Source organism: Nanorana parkeri, unplaced genomic scaffold, assembly GCF_000935625.1.
Source record: "Nanorana parkeri isolate BGI_ZX_2015 unplaced genomic scaffold, ASM93562v1 scaffold363, whole genome shotgun sequence".
Classification (NCBI taxonomy): domain Eukaryota; kingdom Metazoa; phylum Chordata; class Amphibia; order Anura; family Dicroglossidae; genus Nanorana; species Nanorana parkeri.
Window position 1 is genome coordinate 730309 of NW_017306631.1, and position 25480 is coordinate 755788.

The 25480-nt window shown below is 41.5% G+C and overlaps 1 protein-coding gene across 1 annotated transcript in view; it reads left to right on the forward strand.

The window, feature by feature from the left end:
• CUNH14orf169 (chromosome unknown C14orf169 homolog) overlaps nt 1–22098 on the forward strand; it is a 35937-nt gene extending 13839 nt beyond the window's left edge. The window contains exons 6-15 of the mRNA XM_018558847.1: nt 662–768; nt 3816–3923; nt 4549–4583; nt 5423–5601; nt 6285–6389; nt 7644–7785; nt 16561–16681; nt 17920–18019; nt 20919–21005; nt 22019–22098. Coding sequence (XP_018414349.1) covers nt 662–768; nt 3816–3923; nt 4549–4583; nt 5423–5601; nt 6285–6389; nt 7644–7785; nt 16561–16681; nt 17920–18019; nt 20919–21005; nt 22019–22087 — 1053 coding nt within the window. The 3' untranslated portion in view covers nt 22088–22098. The remainder of the gene's footprint in view (nt 1–661; nt 769–3815; nt 3924–4548; nt 4584–5422; nt 5602–6284; nt 6390–7643; nt 7786–16560; nt 16682–17919; nt 18020–20918; nt 21006–22018) is intronic.
• Nucleotides 22099–25480: the final 3382 nt, after the last annotated feature.

The following is a 25480-nucleotide window of genomic DNA, read 5'->3' on the forward strand; positions in this document are numbered from 1 at the left end:
GCAGGTTCACTTTATGGAGGGAAACTTTCAAATCTTGCATTTTTTGATAACTCTCGATCTATTTTGAGGCTTTGCTCCAGTTTTTGCTTTTAATGGCAATTAGGAATGACTATGTCATCTGTTGAGTACCTCTAATTTTTATGTTGCTATTCACCATCTGCAGCAGGCTGCCCCACTCGCTTAATCCCTTTAACTGCCAATGGCCATCGCATGCTGAAATGCTCAGTTTTTAGCTGGTGGCTGGTGCCTGCTGGGTGGCAGCAGTGTCTTGCATTATTGCAACGCATGGCACTGTATCTTTTTCATGTAGGTTTTTGTTCTTTTTAATTCTTTTAACTTTATACTTTAACTTTTGTGCTTAATTTTGTCCATCCATATTGTTAACCATATGCGTTTTAGTAGTCATGGCTTGTTGCTTCTTATATATTGTTTGGTGGTCATGTCCAGTTGCTCTTTAAAATGTTATTGACTTATCCCTTATTATTGTTGGCTAATTACATATAGGCTAGAATACTTCAATGTTTTAAACTGGGACCAACATAGCAAAACAAAAAAACAGATGCCAACATGTTATCCATAAAGATAGAAATAAGACACTGCTTATAACCTTAGAAGTTCTGAAATAATATATTTAAAGAATCCTATGTTCTTTATTGCACAGAATGGATGCTCTTTGAGGTTATTAAATCCCCAGGCCTTCTCTGTCACAGTGTGGAATGTCTTGTCTATCCTGCAGGAGCTCTTTGGAAGCATGGTTGGGGCAAACGCGTATGTATTTTTTATGTTTGTGCAGACTGCATTGTGGCTCAGTTTGATTGACTCTTGGGACTCCGTATTCAGATGAAGAATCAGCCACCCTTCTGATGACTCATTCAGGTTCTGCTATAGAGGGATTTAGTCACTACTTATGAGTTATTAAAGTTGGTGTGTCCATTGTAGCTTGATCACAAAGCATGTAATCAAAAGGATTTTAATGGTAAAGTCCTCCTTTTTGAAAAAAAATAAATGCACACCCATTCATAATAGAAAAAAAATATGCATTTTTTTAAATTTTTTGCAAAGCATTTCAACCACAATCAGCGGATCATGGGTGCAATGCTCTGGCTCCTGCAATTTTTGTCTCTAGTCCCTGTCCGTACTGAGTTTCTGCTAAGGTACAGGAGGAAGAACAAATTGACTACACTTGCGGTGACACCACTCACCACTGCACTTGTACTCCATTGAGAACTACAAGCCCCTCTGCTGCGGTGGCAGATGGAAGTTGTAGTCTCTCCATTCTCATATTCTGTGAATAGATGGTGCAGCTGTGCGGACGGAGCCACGCACATGTGTGCCAAATTCAAATTGCGTCACGAGGAGAGAAGCACCCCACAATTCATTTAAAGGAGAACTATGAGGTGAGTGAAAATCACTCAACCTCATAGTTCGAGCCGATGTGTTACAATGAAACTTGTCACACGTCGGCTCAATAGATCGGGAAGTGAACGAACACATACCGTCGCTCACTTCTCGATTATCTCCCTGCAGTGACTGTCAGTCACTGCTCCATGCAGGGATTCCCCCCCTTCCCGCTCTGATCCTCCAGCGCTGATTGAAGGAACAGACGGGGAAGGGGGCGGGTACAGCTGGCTATGCCTTTTAGATAGGCAGAGCCAGCTGTCACGCAACTGGGTGGATCTCGACCGCATTGTCGGGATCCGTCCCGGCTGCGGCGGTCTCAGTATACCGCGAGCTGTAGCTCGCGATATACTGAGAACACTTACCCCATAGTTCTCTTTTAAGTTCAGGTATGCCAGCCAGCCTATTTAAATGGAGAAAAGTAGTGACTCTGCTGTTTGGTATCATTGGGTGCACCACAATGAACATGGACCAGAGAAAGCAAAGAGTGTTGTCTGAGGAGATCAGAAAGAAGATTATAAACAAGCATTTCATAAGTAAAGGCTATAGGACTATCTTCAAGCAGCCCGATGTTCCTATGACCACAGTTGAAAATATAATTAAGAATGTTAATGTCCATGGGAGTGTAATCAACCTCCCTGGACAAGGATGCAAGAGTAAAATTGAGCCCAGATTGAACAGGAGGGTTGTTCGAATGGTGAACGAAGAGCGAAGGAAAACTTCCAAAGAGAAAGAAGTTGAACACCAAGGTCGAGGTACATCTGTGTCTGATCGCACCATCCATCTCTTCTTGAGTGCCAGTGGGTTCAAAGGAAGAAGACCCAGGAGGACTCCACTGGTAAAAGTGAAACAAAAAAGCCAGACTAGAGTTTTCTAAAATGCAAATTGCATACCTCCTGGTCCTGTTAGTTCCCTTTACTTCCTTTTAGCTTTATGACCCACTTTGGGTCTTTCACTTCCTAACTAGGCCTACAAGGATGTCATGTTGATGCACAAGGTTCTTGTAGTCCAGTACTCAGACTGATGGAGACATCACCTTCCCAGCTCTGCTCTACTGAATTGATTGCAGTTCCTAGAAGAAGCCTCGCTGTCACAAGAGCAGGTGTTATTGAGTTGAAATTTACATCATCCTGCAGCCAGCATCTAGACTTATGTAACCATGCACTCAGAAAGATGGTTGAGAAGGGAGCCGAGAGGTCTGTTATGTAAACGCTGAATAAAACAATTTCTTGGTAATACCAGCTTTGTTTTTCCCCAAAAATATTTTTGACCCAGCAAAAGTGTGCCCGTTCCAAAACCGGAAAGGTGGGGGATATAACAATGCTAAAGAAGTGTCTTAGTGGGCAGTGTGTGCAGGGAGAAGTGTGGAGGGTATAACAGCAGGCAGTAAAGGAGGTGCGACATCGGGTAGTATGTGCAGGAGGGGTGTGAGCGGGGGGTGGGGTTTATGTGCAGAAGAATAGTGCAGTGGATGTTATGGGAGGAAAATATGTTCAGGAGATGAGTGCGGAGGGTATGACTATAGGAGGTGCAGTATAGGAGTTATTTCAGGGGGCGGTATGTGCAGGAGAGAATTGTGAAAGGTATAACAGCAGGTATTATGTGCACAAGAAGAGTGAAGGTTAGGACAGCAGCAAGAGCAGTTCATCTTCTGACTCGCAACTGGTGGTTATGAATTGTTCCATAATCTTGTAATAAATAACTCATAAAACTGAGTAATCGTAGAGCAAGCAACAACATGGAATCCAAACTCTTCACACAGAGAGTGGGATGATATGTGATTGGAGTGGGATACAAGTGAGAGACCATCTTGTGTCCTCACACATAGACAAACAGTCCTGGACTACAAAATGGACAGTAATGAGAAACTGTTGCTGAGCTCAGTGTGCAATGTGTATGGGGAGAATGGGAACAGTTTTCAGTATGCAGCTTGTGTGGCGGAAGTGTATGACTGCAGACTTAGGTGTCTGTGGAGGAGAAACTGGAAGAGTGTGTGTGCTGGAGGTGGGATCTCACTGGGGAAATACCAATCGGTGTCCTAGAAGTGTAATATCACTGTGGATGGACCAGGAAAGGGGTTGATGTTACAATAGAAAAGTAAAATAGTGTGTTTTGTTACTTCATGAGTTCACATAAGCTTTAACTAAATAATTGCAAGTGAGTTCCATTATGATCTGGGGCAAGATATACATGTTCAGTTTTATCTGGGACCCTCATAGCAGCCTTTATTCCTGTGAAATTGTTTTGCCTGCCTGTATTATGCCCAATGTACACATAGGAACTCTTGGAGAAAACAACTCGTCTGTCTTGCATATTGTTACCTGACATTCACATGTCATCTTAAAAAGTTTAGTATACAAAGATATAACTCTATTCGTCTTGACTAACAGTTTGGCATTTCTGATTTCTTGGTCTAGGTATCTGACCCCTCCTGCCACTCAGGGTTTTGCACCACATTATGATGACATTGAAGCCTTTGTAGTTCAGTTAGAAGGCAAGAAGCACTGGCGAGTCTACAGTCCTAGGTTAGTGTTGATGTGTGTAAAAAAAAGTATATTTGTAATGTTACTGCCTGCTTGATTCTGTTATGTTTAATGTTTTATATTTTTTAAATGCTTCAAATATAAGGTTACACATTGTCTATCTTTAAAGGGATTGTGCTGGGAGAACAGTTTATTAAACAAAAAACACTGTGCTCTCTAATATTATAACTCTAAGTGCATATACTTAGTGACAATTATACAAAAATGTTCACTCCAACTTATAAGTAGGAATAAACTGAAATTTCAGCCGCCGAAACATCACGGCCGAAAATTATACATTGGGGAAAATGCCCTGTGTTGCGCAGCGGGGATCCGAGGGGACATAGACTGGTGCCGAACGGGGTAGTGCAGGGCGGGGACAGCTGTCACTGGAGGTCGAGTTCTCCTCCTGCACTGCCCTGTTAGGCTCCTGTGACAGGCAGAGAGTCAAGATGGAGAGCAGTAAGCGGTCAGGAGGTGAACACTTAAATAACTTCTAAACAGTCCAGCAGTAATCTATTTGGGATATTGCAGCATTAATACACCTCTCATAGTGATCCATTTAAGATCTCTATTTTTATACCTATACTTTGTTTGTTACAGAGTTATATTCTCTTTTTGATTGTAGGAATACATCAGAACAGCTTCCTCAGTTCTCAAGTGGTAAGGAGATTGCTGTGTTTGTACAGAAGTAGCTGGTGATTTATAAATTTTCAGAGAGCTGGCCAGTTGTGCAGATGTATGTTTGTCCCAACGAATGTTCTATCTTCCTAAAGCAGTGTGAAGTGCTGTAGCCCAATCACAATTCTTTTTTTTCCCCCTATAGTAGATTAACCTTTAGGGCCCGTTTACACCAGACTGTGCACATTATGCTCTGTATAACACACGTGCGCTGGTGTGCATTGCTTAGAGTAGTGGTGCTTGTCGTTGCAAAGAATTACGTTACAAAGAATTGGAATGTCACAAAATGGCACTTCATTTAACTCTATATACAACAGTGTAACTCTATATACAACAGTGTAACACTGCCCTTACTGTTGATATATAATGTAAAGATAAAGGAATTGGATGTAATTCTTTAACAAGGCTATTTAGCTATTATTCCAACCACAATTGCTTGCGTTTACCTACTACTTACTACTACAAACTCACTCCCGTAATGGACTACAATCTCATGTTTAGTTTACTTATTTGTATTGAAGTTATAGTCCATCATGGGAGCGAGCCTGGATTGGTGGCTTCTTTACAACACACACAGGAACCATGGGGAATAAAAGTAGCCACCCTCTAGAAGTAAGGACACTGTCGGCACGAATTCAGAGATGATTTGAGGATCTATAGACAAATGATACACAAATAAGCTACGTTTTTGTTAATAGGGTGCTTGAATGCATTTTTAGGATTAAACTCCTGAGTTTAGTTTTTCTTTAACAGCCACCTTTTCTTTCACTTTGCTTTGGGTGCACCCAAGTGACAATGTTAATGTGTTTAATTTTGAGCAGCTAATTTCAGGGACTGTGATATTGGAGAGCCTATTCTGGAGACAATTTTGGAAGCTGGAGACCTTCTTTACTTCCCTCGAGGGTTTATTCATCAGGGTGACTGTCTTCCTGATGTCCACTCCTTGCACATAACTATATCTTCTTTCCAGAAGAATAGCTGGATTGACCTACTAGAAAAAGTAAGAAAACGTTTTCTTAGTTTACACTGGGCAAAATGGACTGAGGCTGTTGCATTTTGCATGTTCCATGATAAAAAAATAACATACTACATTTAATTTTCTGCTTCTGACATAAAAGCACATAATTACCCTAATAGTGTTAAAGCATTATAACGCCTGCCCATATCTTTACATGCCTCCTTCTGTGAACTGAGTGCCTTAAATTCAGGCATGCTGTAGTGATGCAAAAAAGTCAACAGCTAGGTGGGATACATTTTGGAAGAGCACTAAGGGGGACTCTTAGCCACATGACTAGATCTAAAATTCAGTGTTGGGAAAGCTTAAACAGCTGGCTGCCATGTCTGTTCATATAGTTATCTGTAAAATGTGTATCATTTATAGGATAGCATCTCTGTTACAATCAGTGAAACAGTGCAGACAGCAAAAGTGATGGGCAACTGTGTTTTAAAATCCATAGAATTTTATTTCAAATCATTGCTTATCCAGAGTGTACTAAATCTGGTTGCTCTGGATAACTGCACTTATGGCTACAGAGTTGGCTTGTTTATATGTGTTGTCCTAGAATCTCCTATTTATTTTACACATTTCCTTTTTTTTTTTTTTTTTTACTGCAGTTTCTTTATTCACAGTGTTAATGTGGAAAAATATCTTATTTTTTTTTAACCTTAACTTTGTATCTTTAGCTCCTGCCAGCATCCCTGCAGATTGCAGCTGAGGAGGATGTTGAGTTTCGAAAGGGGCTTCCTCTAGATTACTTGGAATACATGGGTGTACAAAATGCAGACTCGGTAAGCAAGATTGTGCATTCTATTACCATTGAGTCATATATTCACTGTGTGGGTTTAATTATTTTGTATCTGGTACTTTCTTCAGCAGATCAGCAAGAAATTGATAATCTATTACTCAGATTCCATTAGACAAATAACTTCTAAATGTGAAAATAAAAGTTGCTCTTTAACCCCTTCGTGACTGACGACGTACAGTGTACGTCGCCAGCATCGGGGCTGTTTAAACAGACTCCCGGCGACTTTAGCCGCCGGGACTCTGTTTAAACTTGTAGAGCCGACTGTCACACAACATGGCAAATGTTACCATGGGGTCGCGGCCCTAGAAAGGTTGAGAACCACTGCTCTAATGCTCACAAAGAGTCACCATAAGAAGCAAATAGTAAGTCACCATAAGAAGCCGCAGACAATTGTGTTTTAAGATTTCCACAGATTCTGCTGCATTGCTGGCAAACATTAATAGGTACAGGGTTTAAGTGGAAATCATATAGGTCTACTGATGCCGACCCATTGGTTATTATAGAAATCAATGAAATCATTTAAATGCAAGCTGTGAAAAGGTCCAAGCGGTTAAGGTTCATCTCTCATGTGAATGAATTTTGTGCATGAGGCAATCAGATATGGCTATGATAATATGTTCAGTTATATGGTGTTTGTCTGAATTGTAACACTGTACCTAATGTAGTCATTTCAGTCCTTTTTATAGTGGAAGTAAACCGCTGTGTGTAGGCTACGTTTTTGCCCTAATGTACAAGTTTGCTGTGCACACTTGCTCATTAGGCACACCTTCCTTACAAGTGTGCCCTTCAGTGCTGTTGGTTCGATCTTTCGTCCCCTGCTCTGTCCTCCACTGCAGAGACTTCCGGGTTCCCAAGCATTCTCTTCGACCTTTGGGTGGTCACTGATGGTGTATCTTCTGCGGTTGCGCACAGGAATTTGAGATGCCGTGAATGGGCTGAGTGCATACACTGCACAACACATGCACCATACATTGTACATAGAGAAACAAAATTGCTAGGGGAGAGAGGAAAAAAATTTTAGGAACTACTCGCCACCAAATTTTACATATTTAAGTTAAATGAAGCTGGATTCTTTACCTACCTATACAGTCAGACCTTGTTCAAATAGTTTTGGTGGGACTACCTAATGTTAAGGAGCCATTTTGTAACTGCTATTATGAGATGTCCTGCTTATTAAGTTGGGCTGTATTCTGGTATGTTGTACCAACACAGTTATATCTGTTATGTTACCTTCAAGGAGGATCCACGCAGAAGCACATTTATAGAGAAGGCTCACTCACTGATGAAGAAACTGACTGAGTATACTCCAGTTGATGCAGCTGTAGATCAGAAGGCCAAGGCGTTTCTGCATGACTGTCTGCCTCCTGTACTTACTCCTGGTATGTGGGGGAGCTTTGTGTGCCTTATCAATGTGCATGTACTGTATCTTATCAATGTTTTTTTAAGATTTTTTTTTTTTTTCTGCCTGCAGTATCTTTATGATTCAGTTAAGTAAAGAAAAATGGGGCTTCTCTATTCTGACTGCCAAATGTTCTTGCTAAAGCTGGCAATAACAGCGGTTGTTCATCAGGTTTTTTTTTTTTGGTGAAAGTGTACACTAAACACCAAATAGTAACTATACACACTTGAGCCACCAAGTGGTAATTGGCATCTTCATTTTTAGTTATCCTTTAACCGTTTTCGCTGCGAATGCCTCTTTTTTTTTCTTCAATTTTTGCACATTGTAGGCCTAAAAATTACTACAAACCACCAAACAAAACCAAGACCCTGTAGAATAAAATAGTGGCAGGTGCAAATTTTTATGTTGCACGATATTAGCGCAACTCTTTTTATCAAACCTAAACATTTAGTGAAAAATGCATTTGAGTAACTTTTAGTGCCCCAAAAAAGAATACCACGAGTAAATAGATACCCAACATGCCCAGGTTAAAAATTGCGTGCGTCCATGAAACGGTGACCAAATTCATTACCCCAAAAAGTTCATAGATGATTCTCTAAAAGCCACTACAGGTCATGAGTTTAGTGATGCACATAAATATTGGCACTAGAATTATTGCTCACTGGCATGCGCGGCGATACCCAACATGTGTAGCGCAATCGTACGTTGAGGTACCCAATGCATGTTTATGTGAATGCACGCTCACAGGGGGACTTAAAAAAAAGTTGTTTAATTGCTATCACATGGGGGATTACAAGCCCCCTATATGATGGTATATTGGCAGTGACATGTCCTCTTTAAGGTAATATTGGGGGTCCAAAGGATGTAGATCACTTCCCATTCATTCATAATTGAGGATATAGTAAACATGCTATGTCCTCAATTATTTACAAACACTCAGCGATCGCTGAGTGTTTGTACCCGCTCTTCATCCTGACAGCTGTCACAGGAGGCGGGGCGGTGCGGGAGCAGAGCTCAGCCTCCTGTGACAGCAATAACAGCTGTCTCTGCCCACACCGCCACTCTCCATCCTGGATTGGCTGTCACAGGAGGCTTGTTGGGGCGATGCGGGAGGAGAGCTCAGCCTCCTATGACAGCAATGGCTGTCTCCACCCCCACACAGCTCTTCCGATCTGTGACAGGAGGCTGAGCGGTGCGGGGAGGAGAAACGTCGGCCGCTCACAGCGCTCTCCTCCCGCAGAGCTCAGGCTCCTGTGACAGTTTCTCTCCCCTCTGCTGGGACACAGAGCAGCGCCCAGCGGGGAGTAGAGAAAGAATGGATACACTGCTATTTCGGCCAGAAAATTGCACTTTCTGCATTTTGCCAAAAGTGCCATTTTTGACCAATATGTTCCGGCGCATCCCCATTATTAGGTTGAGAGACCCAATTGCTCCTGATATGACACTGTTACCACTCTGTAGATATCTGAATAAACATACCCTGTTACTGTATGTACTGTAGCAGCCTTTCTTCTTCCATTTCATTTGTATGTGTTTTTAATTAAACTCTAATTTCCACAACCTCTGACACTTCCAGGGGTGTCAATGGCTCTTTGCGCCTGTCAGCTGCATCTTCTCCCCCTCCCAACCCTGACATCACCAGCTGCTAGTAAAGCCTAGTAGGAACTAAAAAAAAAGGGTAGCGTGCCTGCTCAAAATCACTGACAGCCATCTTTCCTTGTTATGCAGCCATAGTACATACAAATACCTTTCAGACAACCCTATTTATTATCCGTATTGTGTCTTTGTTATTTCTCTTTACTATTCAGTCAGTCCAATGATATTTCACTAGGCTTGCGTTTCAAGGTTTTGTCAACCCGATGCGTTTCGCATTTGTGCTTCCTCTGGGGACCTAGGGATTCTAATCTAACATGAATGCATAATTACTTACTATTTCAAGAGTTTTTCCTTTTCTTTTTCAAAGCATTTTTGAATTGAGCATATGGTATTTGCAAACAACGGTGTTCTGCCACTTACCTAACACAATGTGTCAGTGGCAGATAGAGATCTTACTTGTAGAGGAAGGGCATATTCTCGCCTACCCTCCCTCCATCCAAATCACGGCGTGGACATCGGGATCAAAGAGAACGGGGGGCTCAGTTGGCCTGTACTATTCTTATGTTTATATAGTGCTTTGTTGTGGGTGGGGGGATGTTTATTGAATTTGTCTTTAGATATACCCCTTTGGATTTAATAACCTAAAAAGACTAGCCCAAGTAGCTATTTAATTAATGGAGTAGGGCTTTGTATCTATTTTAGTTTTTTAATTGTATATCAATATGTATATATTTATATATGCTCCTCTTTTTGAAAGGAGTGGAAAGAAAAGCACTATAGAAACATAAGAATAGTACAGGCCAACTGAGCTCTCCATCCTCCTTGATCCTGATGTCCCCGCCGTGATTTGGTTGGAGGAGGTGGGGAAGGTAGGTGAGAATATGCCCTTCCTCTACAAGTATGAGCTCTATTTGCCCCTAACACATCGTGTTAGGCAATACAAAAATGCTTTGAAAAATGAAGAAAATAAAAAGTCTTGAAATAGTAAGCAATTATGGATTTATGTTGGATTAGCCTCCCTAGGTCCCCAGAGGAAGCACAGATTCGAAACGTATCGGTACTACAAAACCTAGTGAAATAAGAGAGAAGTAACAGACACAATACTGATAATACATATGGTTGTCCAAATGGTATTTGTATGTACTATGGCTGCATAACAAGGAAAGATGGGGAGTGGATTCCATTAGCGGTTTAATCTGAATATTAGTAACATGTTTTCAAATCTGTATATGTGAAAATAAAATGGTTTTTTTTACCAATTTATGCAATGGGTATGCACCTCATTAAACCCCATGTTTTATATTTTGTATTTATAAAGTGACACTAAACTCGGGAGATTAATCATAAAAATGCCTAACTATTACAAATGTAGCTTATTTGTACATCACTCGGGTGTAGATCTTCAAATCATCTCTAAATTCCTGCTTACACTGTCCTTCCTTCTGGCTACCTTTTGTTCCCCATGGTCCCTGTGTGTGTGTTTGTAAAGCAGCCACCGCTCCAAGCTCACTCCAGTTTGTATTGAGATTGTAGTCTTATCATGGGATCAAGCTTGGAGCGGGGCTACTTTACAAAACACTCGTGGACCATGGGGGAAAAAAAGTTGCCACCCTCCTGAAAGAAAACCGTATCAGCAGGAATTCAGAGATGATTTGAGGATCTACAGCTAAGTAATACACAAATAAGTAGGGATGCACCGATATATTGGCCGCCGAAACATATCGGCCGAAAATTGCACTTTTGGCACAATGCCGAAAGTGCCATTTTCTGTCCTATACAGCGGTGCATCCCTGCTTTCTCTCCTCCACACTGGGCACTGCTCTGTGTCCCAGCGGGGAGGAGAGAAACGGTCACAGGCGCTGCGGGAGGAGAGCTCTGTGAGCGGCCGGCATCTCTTCTCCACACAGCTCAGCCTCCTATCACAGATCGGCAGAGCGATGTGTGGACGGAAACAGCCAGCGCTGTCACAGCAGGCTAATTTCCTCTCGCTCAGCCTCCTGTGACAGCGTTTCAGGAATCAGAGCGAGTACAAACACTCAGCGATCAGTGATTTGTACATAATTGAGGACATAGTATGTTTACTATATCCTCAATTATAAATGAATGGGAAGTGATCTACATCACCTCCTGTTCATTCATGATTGTGGTTATAGTAAATACACAATGTTCTCATGTTATGAATGAACTGGAACACTCGTATAGGATTCCTGTTTATTTATAACGGGGATACAGAAAAAGAGTGAGTACTCTGAGTGTCCTCAATCTATTTTTCTATTTGAAAAAGAAAATATCAGGGGTCTGTTTAGACCCCTATTTCTCCAAAGCCCCTAAAAGTAAAGTAAAAATGTAATCAATAAGTAATAACAAATATAAAAAACTAACAAGTTCATAAATAAAATATTTGAAAAATTAGAAAAAAGTTAAAATAAACATTTTCGGTTTCGGCCTGACATTTTTTTATAATTACGGTTTTGAAATGTTCATTTCGGTGCACCTCTACAAATGAGCTACATTTTTGTTAATAAAGGCGAGGTACTTGAATGCATTTTTAAGATATAACTCCTAAGTTTAGTGTCATTTTAACCTGCTTTGACCGTGTAGTACCTTTTTAAAGAGTCCCTTGTCTATTTATAAATGTAATGCTGAACTTGGAAAGTTCATATGCAAATATAAATATTGTCTAAAGTTCAGAAATGTAATTCACACTCCAATTTTGGCACAGTAATAACTTCAAATGAACCTCCTCTCTTACCACCTCCATCACGCACGCACTTCATAATCATATTCTGTCCACATTTCTTCTGGACAGTGTGGAGAAAACTTCAAACACAAATGTTTTATTTTCCCTGTATAAACAAAATCTTACACTCTCTGCCACCACAGATTGGTCAGGTCAGTATGTCTAAATGTACACTACACTAGCACACATCCATCCCTTTCAAAGCACCCAAACGTGCTCAAACCTCTGCTTGGACACCGAATATTTTGTGATATAGATTATTTTCCCTCACTGTTGCTTTAATGGGTAGCCCAGCTGTGGACTGAAAGACAAACATTTTCAGGCTTGGCACCAGCTGGTCAAGTCCAAATCTCAAAATTTTCTTTTAGCTACCAGGTGTAGGAACCCAGTTGAGATATCTCCATTGTGACTCATGGGCGCAGTCCGAACCCAATGTGCGTCAATCACAGGTGACTATACACAGTTCTGAACCGAGTGAGCCGTCACAAGGACGTGGCAATACCACTCTCAGCCTCACCCTGCACAGAGATTTCCCAGCTCGCGGGACAACAATCTCAGGCAAGCAGACTGAGAGCAATCATCACTAGGGTTGGTTAACTCCACAGTTACACACCAAACGATTGTTGCCACCATGTTCCCAGATTGTTCCCTGCAAATGCTGTGACAATTCAAAACACTTAAACAAAGCCTATGATACTACTGTTCTCTCGGACAGGAATATGACAGGTCTCACTATACAGTAGCACTCTTCACAAAGGCAAGGATACTTTAAGCTCCTAATTAGAGCATAGGGATAAGCTTAACGATTTTTAAGATCATCTTTTAATAAAGAAACAGTGCAGAAAAATATACATAAAACCCCTTAGTGACCGAAGCATTATTTTAATTTTTTTGTACCCATCTTATAATCCACATTTCTCTCCCGTTCATTGAAGGACACAGGCAACAGATCATAGATCCTGAAGCTGCGCCTGCAGGCCCCTCTAGATCCCCTCTTTGCGCGTCCTGTACGCCTGCGCTGTTTTGCCAATCATCCGTGCTTCCCTCCGGTTCTTCAGGGGGGGTGGGTGGTACCGCATTGTCATCTCATTTAAACAAGGCCATGGTTATCCCGGTGGAGTATTCTCCGTTCTTTACGGATCCCTCCGATAGGAAGCTGAGGCGCTTTAGCGGTCCCTTTACTCTGTCTCCGGCGCTCTCATGCGTCTGGTCTTGGCTTCGGCTTTGGTCTCTCGACTCTAACTGAGTGGGCTAAAATGTTACATCGGGGTCTTGCGGAGGAGAACGTCTCCCCCGCCTTTGTGGAATTGGCGGACCAGTTGGTGCTGGGCCTGCGTTATGTCTGTGATTCGGCCTTGGATGCGGCGCCCTTGGTGTCCAGGGTGTCGATGTCAGCGGTGACGCTTCGCCGTTTGCTCTGGCTTCAGTGCTGGTCGGCAGACCAGGCTTCCAAGTAGGCTCTTCAGGAACTGGGGACCGTCTGTTTGGTTCCACCTTGGATGAGATCATTGAGGATCTGACGGGGGGGTAAGAGTACTTTCCTCCCCCAGGCGCGCAAGAAGGAACAGCGCCGGAAGCCTAGTGGTGGTGGCTTCCATCCCCCGTCTTGGATGCGGGGGAAGTCTTTTCTTGCAATTCGCCTATCTCTTCTTTATTGGTCGGCCCGGCTCCTGGGTCTGGAGGTCCGGGTCCAGTCGGACGACGCCACCGCGGTGGCATACATCAACCACCAGGGCGGCACGAGAAGCGTGGCCTGGGTCGAGAGGTGTTCGGGATTCTGTCCTGGGCAGAACATCGAGTTCTGGCTCTCTCGGCGATCTACATCCCGGGAGTGGACAATTGGCAGGCCGCTTGCCTCAGTCGGTGGATCCGGGGGAGTGGTCTCTGCACCCGGAGGTTTTTTAGCAGCTCTGTCGTCGCTGGGGGACCAAATTTAGTGAAAAATTACCTTAAATGCCCCAAAACACAAATACACATTTTTGTAAATCTAAAATAGATACCCAACATGCCCAGGTTAAAAATTGTGTGCATCCATAAGGCTGTGGCAAAATTAATTCTCTGTTTGAAAACCCATTCTTGGTTTTAAGTAGCTGGATCCTGAAATCTATTTATCTTTTTTGAAAGTATATTGGGGGTGTGACCCTACTTCCACTTACTAGTAGATGGAATACCCCCACCACCACCTCATAAGAGGCCAGAGGTGGTTGAAAAAGTCTCTTGAAGGTGATGATGGAGAGGTGACAATCCTAACCCAGTTAGGAAATCTGGAGAGGGAAAAGTCCCCCACATGAAACTCCTGCTGCTTGCATCAGTTCAAGGATTAAGTTTCCCTTATTAAACTTTAAGGTGATAGAGTTTGAGACAAACCTGTCTCATTTCCTGGGCTTTAACCACTACTTCTGTCTTGTTTGCCAAGCTTTTGTGCCACAGAGTGGTATGTGACACAGCTTTAGCAATGTCCAGCTTAATTCTGTTTGAGAGGCCTTAGAGGCAGTGAGTTCAGAAAGGGAGAGAGAGCTCTCCATTAGGTTTCAGCATGATTATAGGGGGAATCTTGATGTCCCTATATTGTCCGATGTTTAAGGACTCGGCCTCATCCTAACAGGAGTAAGGTGAATAAAGCAAGTTATCATCCTGGCAGTATCAAGTTCCAAGTATTGTATGGAGGTACAATACTTGGCTGGCAGGAGTACCCCTATGCTTGGAAGCTCAGAATTCCTGTTAGAAGAAACCTGAAGAAAGGGGCAGGGGTAAGTTTATTTTTTTTTTTTTTTTGGGAGGAAGGAATTTCTATGATCTTTTCTAACCAGAATGTCCTTGCAGGAATTCTGTATCTGAAAGAGAGAAAACCTAAGGGGAAAAAAAACAAATGCTAAAACTTCCATGTCTTAGTATTTTTCCTCCCAATATACTAGGCAAATACTGGATGGGTTGCATTTCAAGTAAGGGGATAAGGTGGGGTGTGACTCTTAGGGGGTGATTTACTAACCTAAACACACGCACGCACTAGGTGCGTGTGATTTTTACACAGCAAAACGTATTTATAGTGTTAACCCCTTTGCTGCCAAGCCCTCCGGAACATTTTGCAACTAAGCTGGCCACACCATTTCTGCAATTTTTCCCATTGATTTGATTTTCAATTGCTGCGTTGCTAGCGATTTGTAAAAGACCACCCGAACCGTATATTTTCTGAAAGCGCAGGCCCGGCAGAATAAAAAGATGGTGCTACTAAATTTGTAGGCCCTTTCGATAATTGCGCAAATGTTTCTCAAATTAATAATAAACCGATAAAAATACACAATTCAATTGATAAAGCCCTAAAATCAGTATCGGTACAGAAAAAAAATATATTTTCTGACTAGATCTAAAAGATAAAACTGTATTGAGTTAATAAATAACAAATATGTTGAAATTGGGCCTTTTTGCGAAAAGGTAAAATGAAGGAACGCAAAATTGTAAATAAGCGATTTATGTCAATTGTTTTTGTGCTGTGTTTGTGTTGTGATAAAATGATACAGGCGTATATTTAATTGCAACGCAAGGTATCGCAACGCACAGCAATGTGTCACAAAGCTTTGCCATGCGCTGCCACAGTTAAAATAATGTTTTTTTTTAAAAAACTAATGTTCTAACATGTTCGCACTGCAGCGCATGGCATGCACCACAATATGGTGCACGTGTATTTTATGTGGAGGGGTTGTGGTTTTTTGTTCTATTAGTTTTGTTTTTTTTTTACAAATGTTTTATTTATCTGTATATTTTTTTTTTTTTATTGTGTGGGGGGAGCATTTTTATTATTTTTATACATGTATGTTATGTGTGTGGGGGGGGGGGGTTTGTTTGTTTTTTACATTTTTTTTATAATTTCTTACTGTTGGGGGCTTCGGGGAAATATTAGGGGTCTAAACAGACCCCGGATATTTCCCTTTTGAAAAAGAAATTGAGGACACAGAGCCCTCAATATATTTTTCTGCAGCCCCAGCACTAAATGAATAGGAAGCACTCAGTAGAGAGGCTTCATTCAGAAACTGCTATGGGGTGCTACTCCCCATTCAGAAAATCATGAATGAACAGGAAGTGATGTATATCACATCCTGTTCATTCAGACTACCGTATGTGTCCCTAGTTACAAACACTGGAGTGATCAGACGATGCATAATGCAGCAGTAAAGAGAAAGAACACAAGAAACAAAAATAGGTTGGAATTGCTCTTTAATTTGGGTTTCAGCATATTTATTGCCATATGACCATTCTGACATTGTTTGAAATCACTGTAATGTAAGCTGCAACCCCAGGACAGGGAAAGTAGTTGCTGAGGAGCCTATAGAGTTGAAACAGTCCTACAGTAAATGTATCATAGCAAGATAAATACTTACATGAGTGGGACTTCATCTGTTCACTTTTTTGTTTTTCTTTCAGCTGAGAAAGCTTGCAGTGTACTTGGCGCCCCAGCAAGATGGGAGAACGGAGGTGTAAAAGACTGCGAAGTGCAGCTAGAAAAGGACTCGCAGATAAGATTTCTGAGAGGCAATATTGCAAGGTTAGTCCTGCTCATGGCTGCTAGCATTAGAACACACACCACTATGGAAACCGAGGTCTAATCAAGGACAGGGACTTGCAGACAAATTTATGTAAGAAACCTTTAAACTCAGAATACAGTTGCTGGAGAAACAAACATTTTATGTGCTGTACAGTTAAAAAAGGCTTTTACTTAATATATGGTAACATAAACAACATGCATCATAGCTGTCCTTAAAGAGATCTACAGGCAGTAGTAGAAAATCTGTGAAGCTAATTTGCATTCACCAGGCCTTGTATAATAATGTAAAACAGTATTGTGCTTTAGCCTGTAACAAAAGGTATGACATATTTATTTTTACAGAATTATTTTTTTCTGTAGTTTTTTTGATCAGATAATGCATAGGGTAACCACAGGAACAACAATCTCACTCCACCAACACCTCTTCAGCCTCCTTAGTCCAGTTTGCCCTGTGAAGTGTTGACACCCCTCTGCTATCTCATTTCCTCTCCAATTATTACCTGTTGTTCTAATGTTGAAGTATGTGTAAGATAGCCTTGCAGTCTTAGAGGTGGGGGGAAAGTCTCACTGCCATAGTGTGAAGATAGAAGCAAGTGTCACTTGGCGTATTCAATCTAGGATGATAATATTTCTGACATATTGGAGTTCTGACTAAAGTAGGTCAGTTTTATAGCACTGTGATGATTTCAATATCTCCTGTGAAGAGAAAAGGGTGCTACATAAAGTTAGAGCAGTGTCTTTTTCTTTTTTTTTCTAGGTTAAATGGTACCTTTTTATTTTTAGATCTACAGGGTTAGTTGTGGAGAAAAAAAACGACAGATATGAATTTTTGTCCAAAAATAAACATTTTTCTTACTGAATAAACACTGGTTTAACGGGGCTAGTCTTCTTTCATAAATGAGGCACTTTAAGGCTAGTAAAACTCTCAACCTTCCTTTTGGTGGTAGTGATATTAGACCGATGAAATATGAACAGTATTTGCTTTTATAATGATCATTGTTACCAGTGATGTATAATTACTCCGTTCAACCCAGGGAGAGTTGCCAGTATAAGAGTACACAAAGGTCCCTTGAGAGAGGTCAATAATGTTATTCAGGTATATTTCTCATTAAGTTTTAACTTGTGAATCCATCTAGTTGCTTGTTTTTTGTATTTGTTGATGCTTTGTGCGCTTGTCCTGTGTTTTCATACAACTGTAAAGCACTGCAGAATGTTGGACAATTATTTTTCTTCTGCAGGTTGTGTAGTGAAGGAGAATCTTGCCTGTTGTATTATTCAACTGACAATTCACGGATATATCATCAGGAGGCGTCAAAGTTCATTGAAATAGATGCTGAGGTAACGCAGTATAACTAAGTACTTGTTTGATGTAAATCATCGACTGATAATTCCTCCACATGTGCTACTACAACAAGCGGATCACTTTGCTTAGCAGTTCACTATTTCAATACTGAGTTTAGTGGGGGGTTTATCGTTGTACATTGAAGCACTTTTGAAATTATGTACCATATTTCCTTTCTTTTGTTCAATATACAAATTTGTAAATTAGCCAGAAGAGCTAGATCATTGCTTTGTTAAAGCCATGGGTGAGTAAATTATTACTAAAAAGCTGTGTTTTATATTGCCCAGCAAAGCATTGCTTTACTTTTAGTGCCCAAATACTTAGTTATGTTTCTGAACAGCTGCTTCCAAGTCTCGCAGCTCAGCTTTCCAGTACAAGATCACAAGGGGCAGAGCAGACTCCAGCAACTGTTTATCTACTAGCTTGGAGGGAGGAGGAGAAGGGGGGCCAGGGGGAGGGAAGTAGCTTGATTTGCTGTGTTTGTGGAGACAGACAAGGGTGACTGCATCTGGGGTGTGGAATTCCTATCGCCCGACGCCCAGGACATGCAGTTTCGGGCGCCGGGCGAGTAGTTTTTATGTACATTTAGCCCGGCTCTGGGCAAGCAGAGCTGAATGTACATTGTGGAGCCACCACTCATTTAGTACAAGTGATCTAATTAGATCACTTGTATCAAATTGAGCAGCGGCGATTGTGTCTGCCCGCACCCCCTGCCGTGGTTTTCGGGGTCCCAGCGCTCTCCTGGGGGACCCCGAAAACTACGGCACAACGGCTCAGCCGTAGAGCAGACGAAGAACTGTCTCGGCTGTCAGGATCTGCACAGAACATCTGTTCTGTGTTGGAGGGCAGGTTCCATAAAGAGAACCTGTCACCTCCAAACTATCACAGGGGGAATTTAATCCCCTATGTGATAGGAATAACATTAAGTGGAAAAAGAAAATAAATTAAAAAAATAAAGTAAAAAAAAAATGAAAATCAATCCCGCTACCCCCGCAATCTGCATGCAAAAAAACGCATGCGTAGGGCATAATGCATGTGCTTTGAGATTGCCGCCGCCATTCCATAGTGGTAGCCAGGCAACAGAATTCTCTTACACACACACACACACACACACACACACACACAAAATGTGCATTAAAGGGTAAGTTCATTTTCCCAGGTAATATGGAAAAATAAAATTACCCGATGAAATCTGGCCCTGTCTCTCTCAAACCTCCATGCCCCTGGCTATACTTACCTTTCGGCGAACAATCCCTCCCCTCCGCCAGTATGGGTGTACTATCTGTCCCCCGTACTGCTGTCCAGCGCAGTCCTCCCCTATGCATTTTGAATTTCGCTCGTAAATTGCAAGCACTCATTGGTCAACGTGGTCAGATGACTGCGCTGACCAGTGAGAAGTGCTATTTAGCACAGTCAAATATGTTTTGATTAGGGATGCACCGATACTAGTATCATTGCGATACCAAGTATTTGGGCGAGTACTCGTACTCACCCAAATGCCCCGATACCTTCCATGATATTGGAACTTACGTTGAGATGAAAATTTCCTCTGACTGGTAGTGTTGGAGGGGAACATGAAGCCAGCTTCCAGTGCAATCAGGAAGCCGTGACGTAAGTAATGAACTGCCTCCTGGTATTCTGATTGGCCGGGAAGCCGGCTCTTTGATTGGCTGGAAAGCCGGCTTCCTGGCTAATCGGCAGCGAACCAGCTTCCCGGTCAATCGGGTCATTACTTGCCGCCCGGCTTCCTGATTGGCCAGGCAGCAGATTTCCCGGCCAATCACAATCAAGCAGGCCAAACAACATGGAGCAGGCTTCCGTGGCAATCAGGAAACCGGGCGGGATGTCATTATCTGCTGCCCGGCTTCCTGATTACCAGGGAAGCCTGCTCTATGTCAGTGGAAGCACCGGTATTAGTATTCAGTGTCTGTGAGATCCGAAAGCAAAATATCGGTACTCGATACTGAAAAACCGGTATTGGTGCATCTCTATTTTTTTTTGTATCAGGACAAGTAGATTGTCATGAAGGACAATTGGATTTGGCCTCCGCTTTAGCCCTTGGACAAGTAGTTTTTTTTTTTTTAAATGTCCACACCCCTGTGCATAGTACTCTGCTTGAGAAAGGAGTCACTCTAAACAGGTAGTCAGGTCCAGTGCTCAGGGGACCAGCTGGTTCTGCAGGAAACTAAAACTTTTAAACATCAAGAAGCATCCATTGTTAGTGATTTAATCAGCATTTGAAATAATTTAAAATCATTTTGACTTTATTACTTTAAAGCTGAACTTCAGGCAACCAGATAAAAAAAATACACATTGTTCTGTCAAAAGATTTTTGTAATTCTGTGAAACCAGTTTTTACCCCTTTTTAGCCAGATCCTAGGCATCCACTTTAGCAATAGCACCCTTTGGTCAAAACACACGCATTTGCTTGTTGATTACAGGAGCAGGAACTTATGTTCACTTGGAAAGTGTATATTCAGTGAATGAAAAGTGTGCTACTTTAGTAAATTGCACCTACTACTACTAAAACAAAAAATGCTAATCTGACAAGTGTGCTAATAGTTTTGCTTGAAATACTAGTAATTCCCAATCTCTTATGGTTTAATACAGATGAGCTAACAAGCTATAATTTCAAACAATTAAAATGTTTATACCAAATGTGGAGAAGTTTTACTGGACACTACACTGCTGTTGAATGAATATACTTTGTACTTAAAGAGAAAGCAGTCTGTGAATTTTTCTACCTGCAATTACAAATTCATTCTGGAATGATTTAGCTTTATGTGTGGGATTAGGGTGAGGGGAATAGTTCTGAGTTATTTCTGGGTTCACTACAGGTTTTTTTATCTGTATTTAATAAACTGCTCATTCTTCCTCTCCCATTCTGATTTTAAGCATGTGGATGCCATAGATTTTCTTCTGCATTCCTACCCAAGTTACGTGAATGTTGACGACCTTCCCTGCGAAACAACTGATGACAAGGTAGGCAGTGTTTTTATATTTCTCCTAGGACATATAATTTAGAAAACGAGAATTAATTTTACATGTATTTTTATATTGTGCCAATTTACACAGCACTTTACATATATTGTACATTCGCGTCAGTCTGAGGTCCCTACCTCACATGGATTCATACACATACCAGGGCCTTTGGAGTGTGGGAGGTAAACCCATGCAAACTCAATGCAGATAGTGTCCTGGTTGGGATCTGCACTGAGCACCCTAATGTTTTTGGGCAGGAGTGCTAACCACTAACCCACTGTGCTGAATTCATGGCAAATATGTCACATTGTTCAAATACTCTAGAGGTATACTCTACAATTTTTAAAACAGATGTTAGTGTCTGCATTATTATTTGAAATAAAATGATTTCACAACACAGTTCCTCTCCTATCCTGTACAACTCAGAAAAGCTGTTACACTCCTTCAGCTGTAAGTGAGTGTTACTCTGCAACACCCACTTAAAAATCTTAGTCACACATTTGTGCAAATTATATACTGCTTATGCCGTGAAACTCTTCTAGTCTACCAAAAGTATACTGCAGTCCAACCACCCTCTATCCTCTACTGACATGAAATAGCTGACAAGTAAAACAAACAATAAGCAACTAAATGTTGCTGTACTTGGTATCCTCTTTGAATCTTGCATTGCCACTCTAAAAGGGCAGCTTTAGGCAGGTTTTTATATTTCATCTAGTACTGCAAAAATATTAAGTCTTAAACTCTTGGAAAGCCTAATTTAGACAGTCTTACCAGAAATGGATTTCTCGTTTGGGTGGAATAGGACAGGGCTCATTTTTACTCTTAGTTCTGTCTACTGTCAAATGCATCGCCTCGCCCTGACCTGCTTGTGTTATGCAGTGAGTCCAGCAGAAAAGCTCTTCCTCACTCTCTTAAGAGTAAAAATTATTTTGGGCAGAGTTGCTTGTTTTTATTTTTGAATTATTAATACTCTATAACTGCCTAACTTGTTACATTGTATTCTCATTGTGCAGGTTGCCTTGATCACTATGTTATTTGAAAAGGGCCTACTGACCACCAAAGAGCAAGTTTCATCTCTCTAGAAGTTCTGTAAAACAAAAACGGACTGTTGAAGATCATTGAGGCAAAGACATTTGTCCTGAGTGCCAGAAAATTGTGATGACACATTTACACTTTAATCTTGGTTCTTTGTGGTAATTTGTGCCTCTGGCCACTTTTAACTCTGCAGCCTACCTGGAGGAAATGAGAAGCATCTTAAATCCATTTCTAAAGACAGTATTTCATCTTGGATGAATTGATATGTAACAGAGACATTTGCCTTGTTTTACTCAATAACTAATAAAATAATAACAAATGCTATATGAGGAAAGAAAAGTGCTTTTACATGAGAACTATGAGGAGTGTTTTTCACTCACCTCATAGTTCTAGCCGACCTGTGACAATGAGACTGTCACAGGTCGGCTCAGTAGATCAGGAGGTGAGCGAACACATACCGGCATTCGCTCACCTCTCGATCCTGTCACAGCCCTCTGCCGTGACAGGGGAGGGGCTGGATGCTCTGATCCGCCAGTTGCTGACTGGCGGATCGGGAGGGGGCGGGTACAGCTGGCTCTGCCTCCTATATAGGCCGAACCAGCTGTCACTCACGCAGCTGGGCGGATCCAGACATAATTGTCGGGATCCGCTTCAGCTGCGGCGTCTCAGTATACCGCGAGCTGTAGCTCGTGGTATACTGAGCTTAGCGTGACGGGAGGGCGCTAGTTTGTGTCCTCCTGTTACCCTAAGGAGAACTATGGGGAAAAGCCTTAACCCCATAGTTCTCCTTTAAGGTCAGATTAGCCATTGTCTCTGTGCTGTAGATTACAGGTTGGTTGATCAATTCATCAACAAACAATTACAGTGCAAAGATGACGGCTAGATTTCTTTGATCCTTTGCTGATTTTTGCTGCTGTACCATGCTCATTATTTTTCTTAAACAATCCACCATTGCTGGAAATTAATTTTAAGTGAGATGTTATTGACTAGGTCATAATGTCCATGTGTCTGTATTTATTTAATTGTTGCTCAGGCTTCATTCACTGATTTGTGTTTTGCCTCTATTTACAAAATGTTAAACTAAAAAAACTGCTTTCAAAAATAATTTGTATTTTCTGAATGAACACGGTATTTTGGTTTTCATATGTTTTTGATATAGATTTTATTTATTCAGATGATCTGATGTAAGAAAATGTGATTGTTGAATTATGGTTAAGGCTGTCTTGGGGGAACCCTGATCCGTCAAACCCATCAGAAGGTGTACCCTGAAGCTGGAAAAAGAATGCAAATTCATTTTAGCAGTGTTAAAAAGCTGAGTAATGAGGAAAATGGGAACCCTCTGGGCTAGAATAGTGAGATTTGCTGCATGAAAGAGGGAGAATTAAGTGGATGCTGACTATAGCAGAGGATCTAGCATTTCAATTTATATCCATGTCACTCTTCCTCTCACTTTGGCCCCAATTTTCAGCAAACCCCAACCATGGTTCCCCAAAGAGAGGTTTGCAGGCACAGGCCCCCAGAACTATATCTCCCAAGAGCCCTTTCACTTCTCACACTGTGTGGGCAGACCCTTGGGTGTCACAGCAGACAAATTGTTTTGCTGGGGAGGAAATTATTGTAAGTATGTGGAATGGTCCAGAAGAGGGTGGGAAAGGTGCGGTTCTGTATTCAGCAGGAAGGGCTGGAAACACTGGTCTAAGCAGCAAGGGCACACTGTATTTTTGACGGAAGATGTACTGAATGACTTATTTAATAATAATAATTATTATTACATAGTTACATAGTATTTGAGGTTGAATAAAGACATTAGTCCATCAAGTCCAACCTATTAGGATGTCATTCTAGGAGTACCCCTGTATATTTCAGTCCCTTAAGAAATCGTCCAAAAGTTTCTTGAACAATTCAGGGGATTGGTAAACATGTCTCATTATTATTCTCTTACATACACTTTAACCCTTTCAATTGCCACTCATATACTGATTACTGCTCAGAACAGTCTCTGTGTATCCAATGTCCTGTGTGCCCTCTGATCTCCCCGCTTCCTGTACAGGTTTGCTCACTGCAGAGGGAATTGTATTGGGGGCAGACGGGAAAGGAGTGGATCTATTCAGGATGGCGAGCAGGGGATTGGTAAACATGTCTCATGTTTACCAATCCCTTCACTTTACTGAATATACTGCTCAATACTGGAAGGATCAGTAAACATGGACTTCATGCCTACTATCCCTTCAGTTTGTGAATGAACATTGAAGTGTTTAGTAGCAAGTGCTGAAAAGCAAAGTAGGACTGCTGAACAGCAAAGTAGGACTATGTGCCCTCAATCTTTCTCTAAATTAAATTGGAAACATTAGACCCCTGATATTTCCCCAAATCCCCAATTCACACCCACACACTTAGTTGCAAACAATAAAATACTGCTTACAACATGAAGACATACTCATTTAATTGTATGTCTGGTAGCGACCAAATGAGTAAAAGGGTAATCCCAAGCATCCTCCCAATCTTCATCAGAAAGCGTATGGACTTACATAAGCCATTTACCTTTACACAAAGAAGATGCACGAAATGGGGCATGATAATCGGATAACGGTTTCCGTAAACATTCACTCCTAAGTAAATTTTTCTAAAGGTGACATCAACAAGGAACAAACATTGCCCTCGAATTGCCACGGAAAGGCATGTCTGACCTGTAGATAGCGAAACAAGTAAAAATTAGGGAGATTATACTTCGCTTGATCAATCGATCAAAATGTATAAGGAAATTAGTTGAAATCCCTTACTATTAGTTGATACCATTACTTTGCCAGATATGATCAGGTATGGTAAGAAAGTGAGCCAAATGTGGGTTCATTCAGAGGGCAGTATGGGGGGGGGACTAAAACATCCCATCTGGATATAAAAATCTTACAGATAGAGGACCATGCCAGAATGGTAGCCTTCTGTGACTCAGTAAGCCGGTAAGGAGCCTTCAATCCCCTAAAAAGCTTTGTAGGAACCCAAAGAGGCAGCCTCAACCACCACAACAGTGTCACTATCATTCCTAGTTAACCATCGATGTATCACCACAATCTGGCCAGCCAGGTAATATTTTTTTAAATCTGGAAGGGCCAACCCCCCAGGTCCAAGGCTCCTGTAAAACACTAAGCTTAAGTCTAGGAACCTCTGATTTCCACAAAAAGGTGCTAATTAATTATCCTTGTAAAAACAGAGTTGAGGAACCCTCATTTCCTAAGGAAGTACAAAAACACTGGCAAAATGTTCATTTTGATAAGGTTAACTTTACCAAGGATGGATAGTGAAAGATGTTTCCACGATTCCAAGCGAAATTTAAGCATTGAGAGCAGAGGGAGGAGGTTCAGCCAGTAAAAGTCCCAAATGGTTTTAGTTGTTTGGATGCCCAGGTAAGTAATGTTGTCCTAAAGAGAGCCCGGTGTAATATA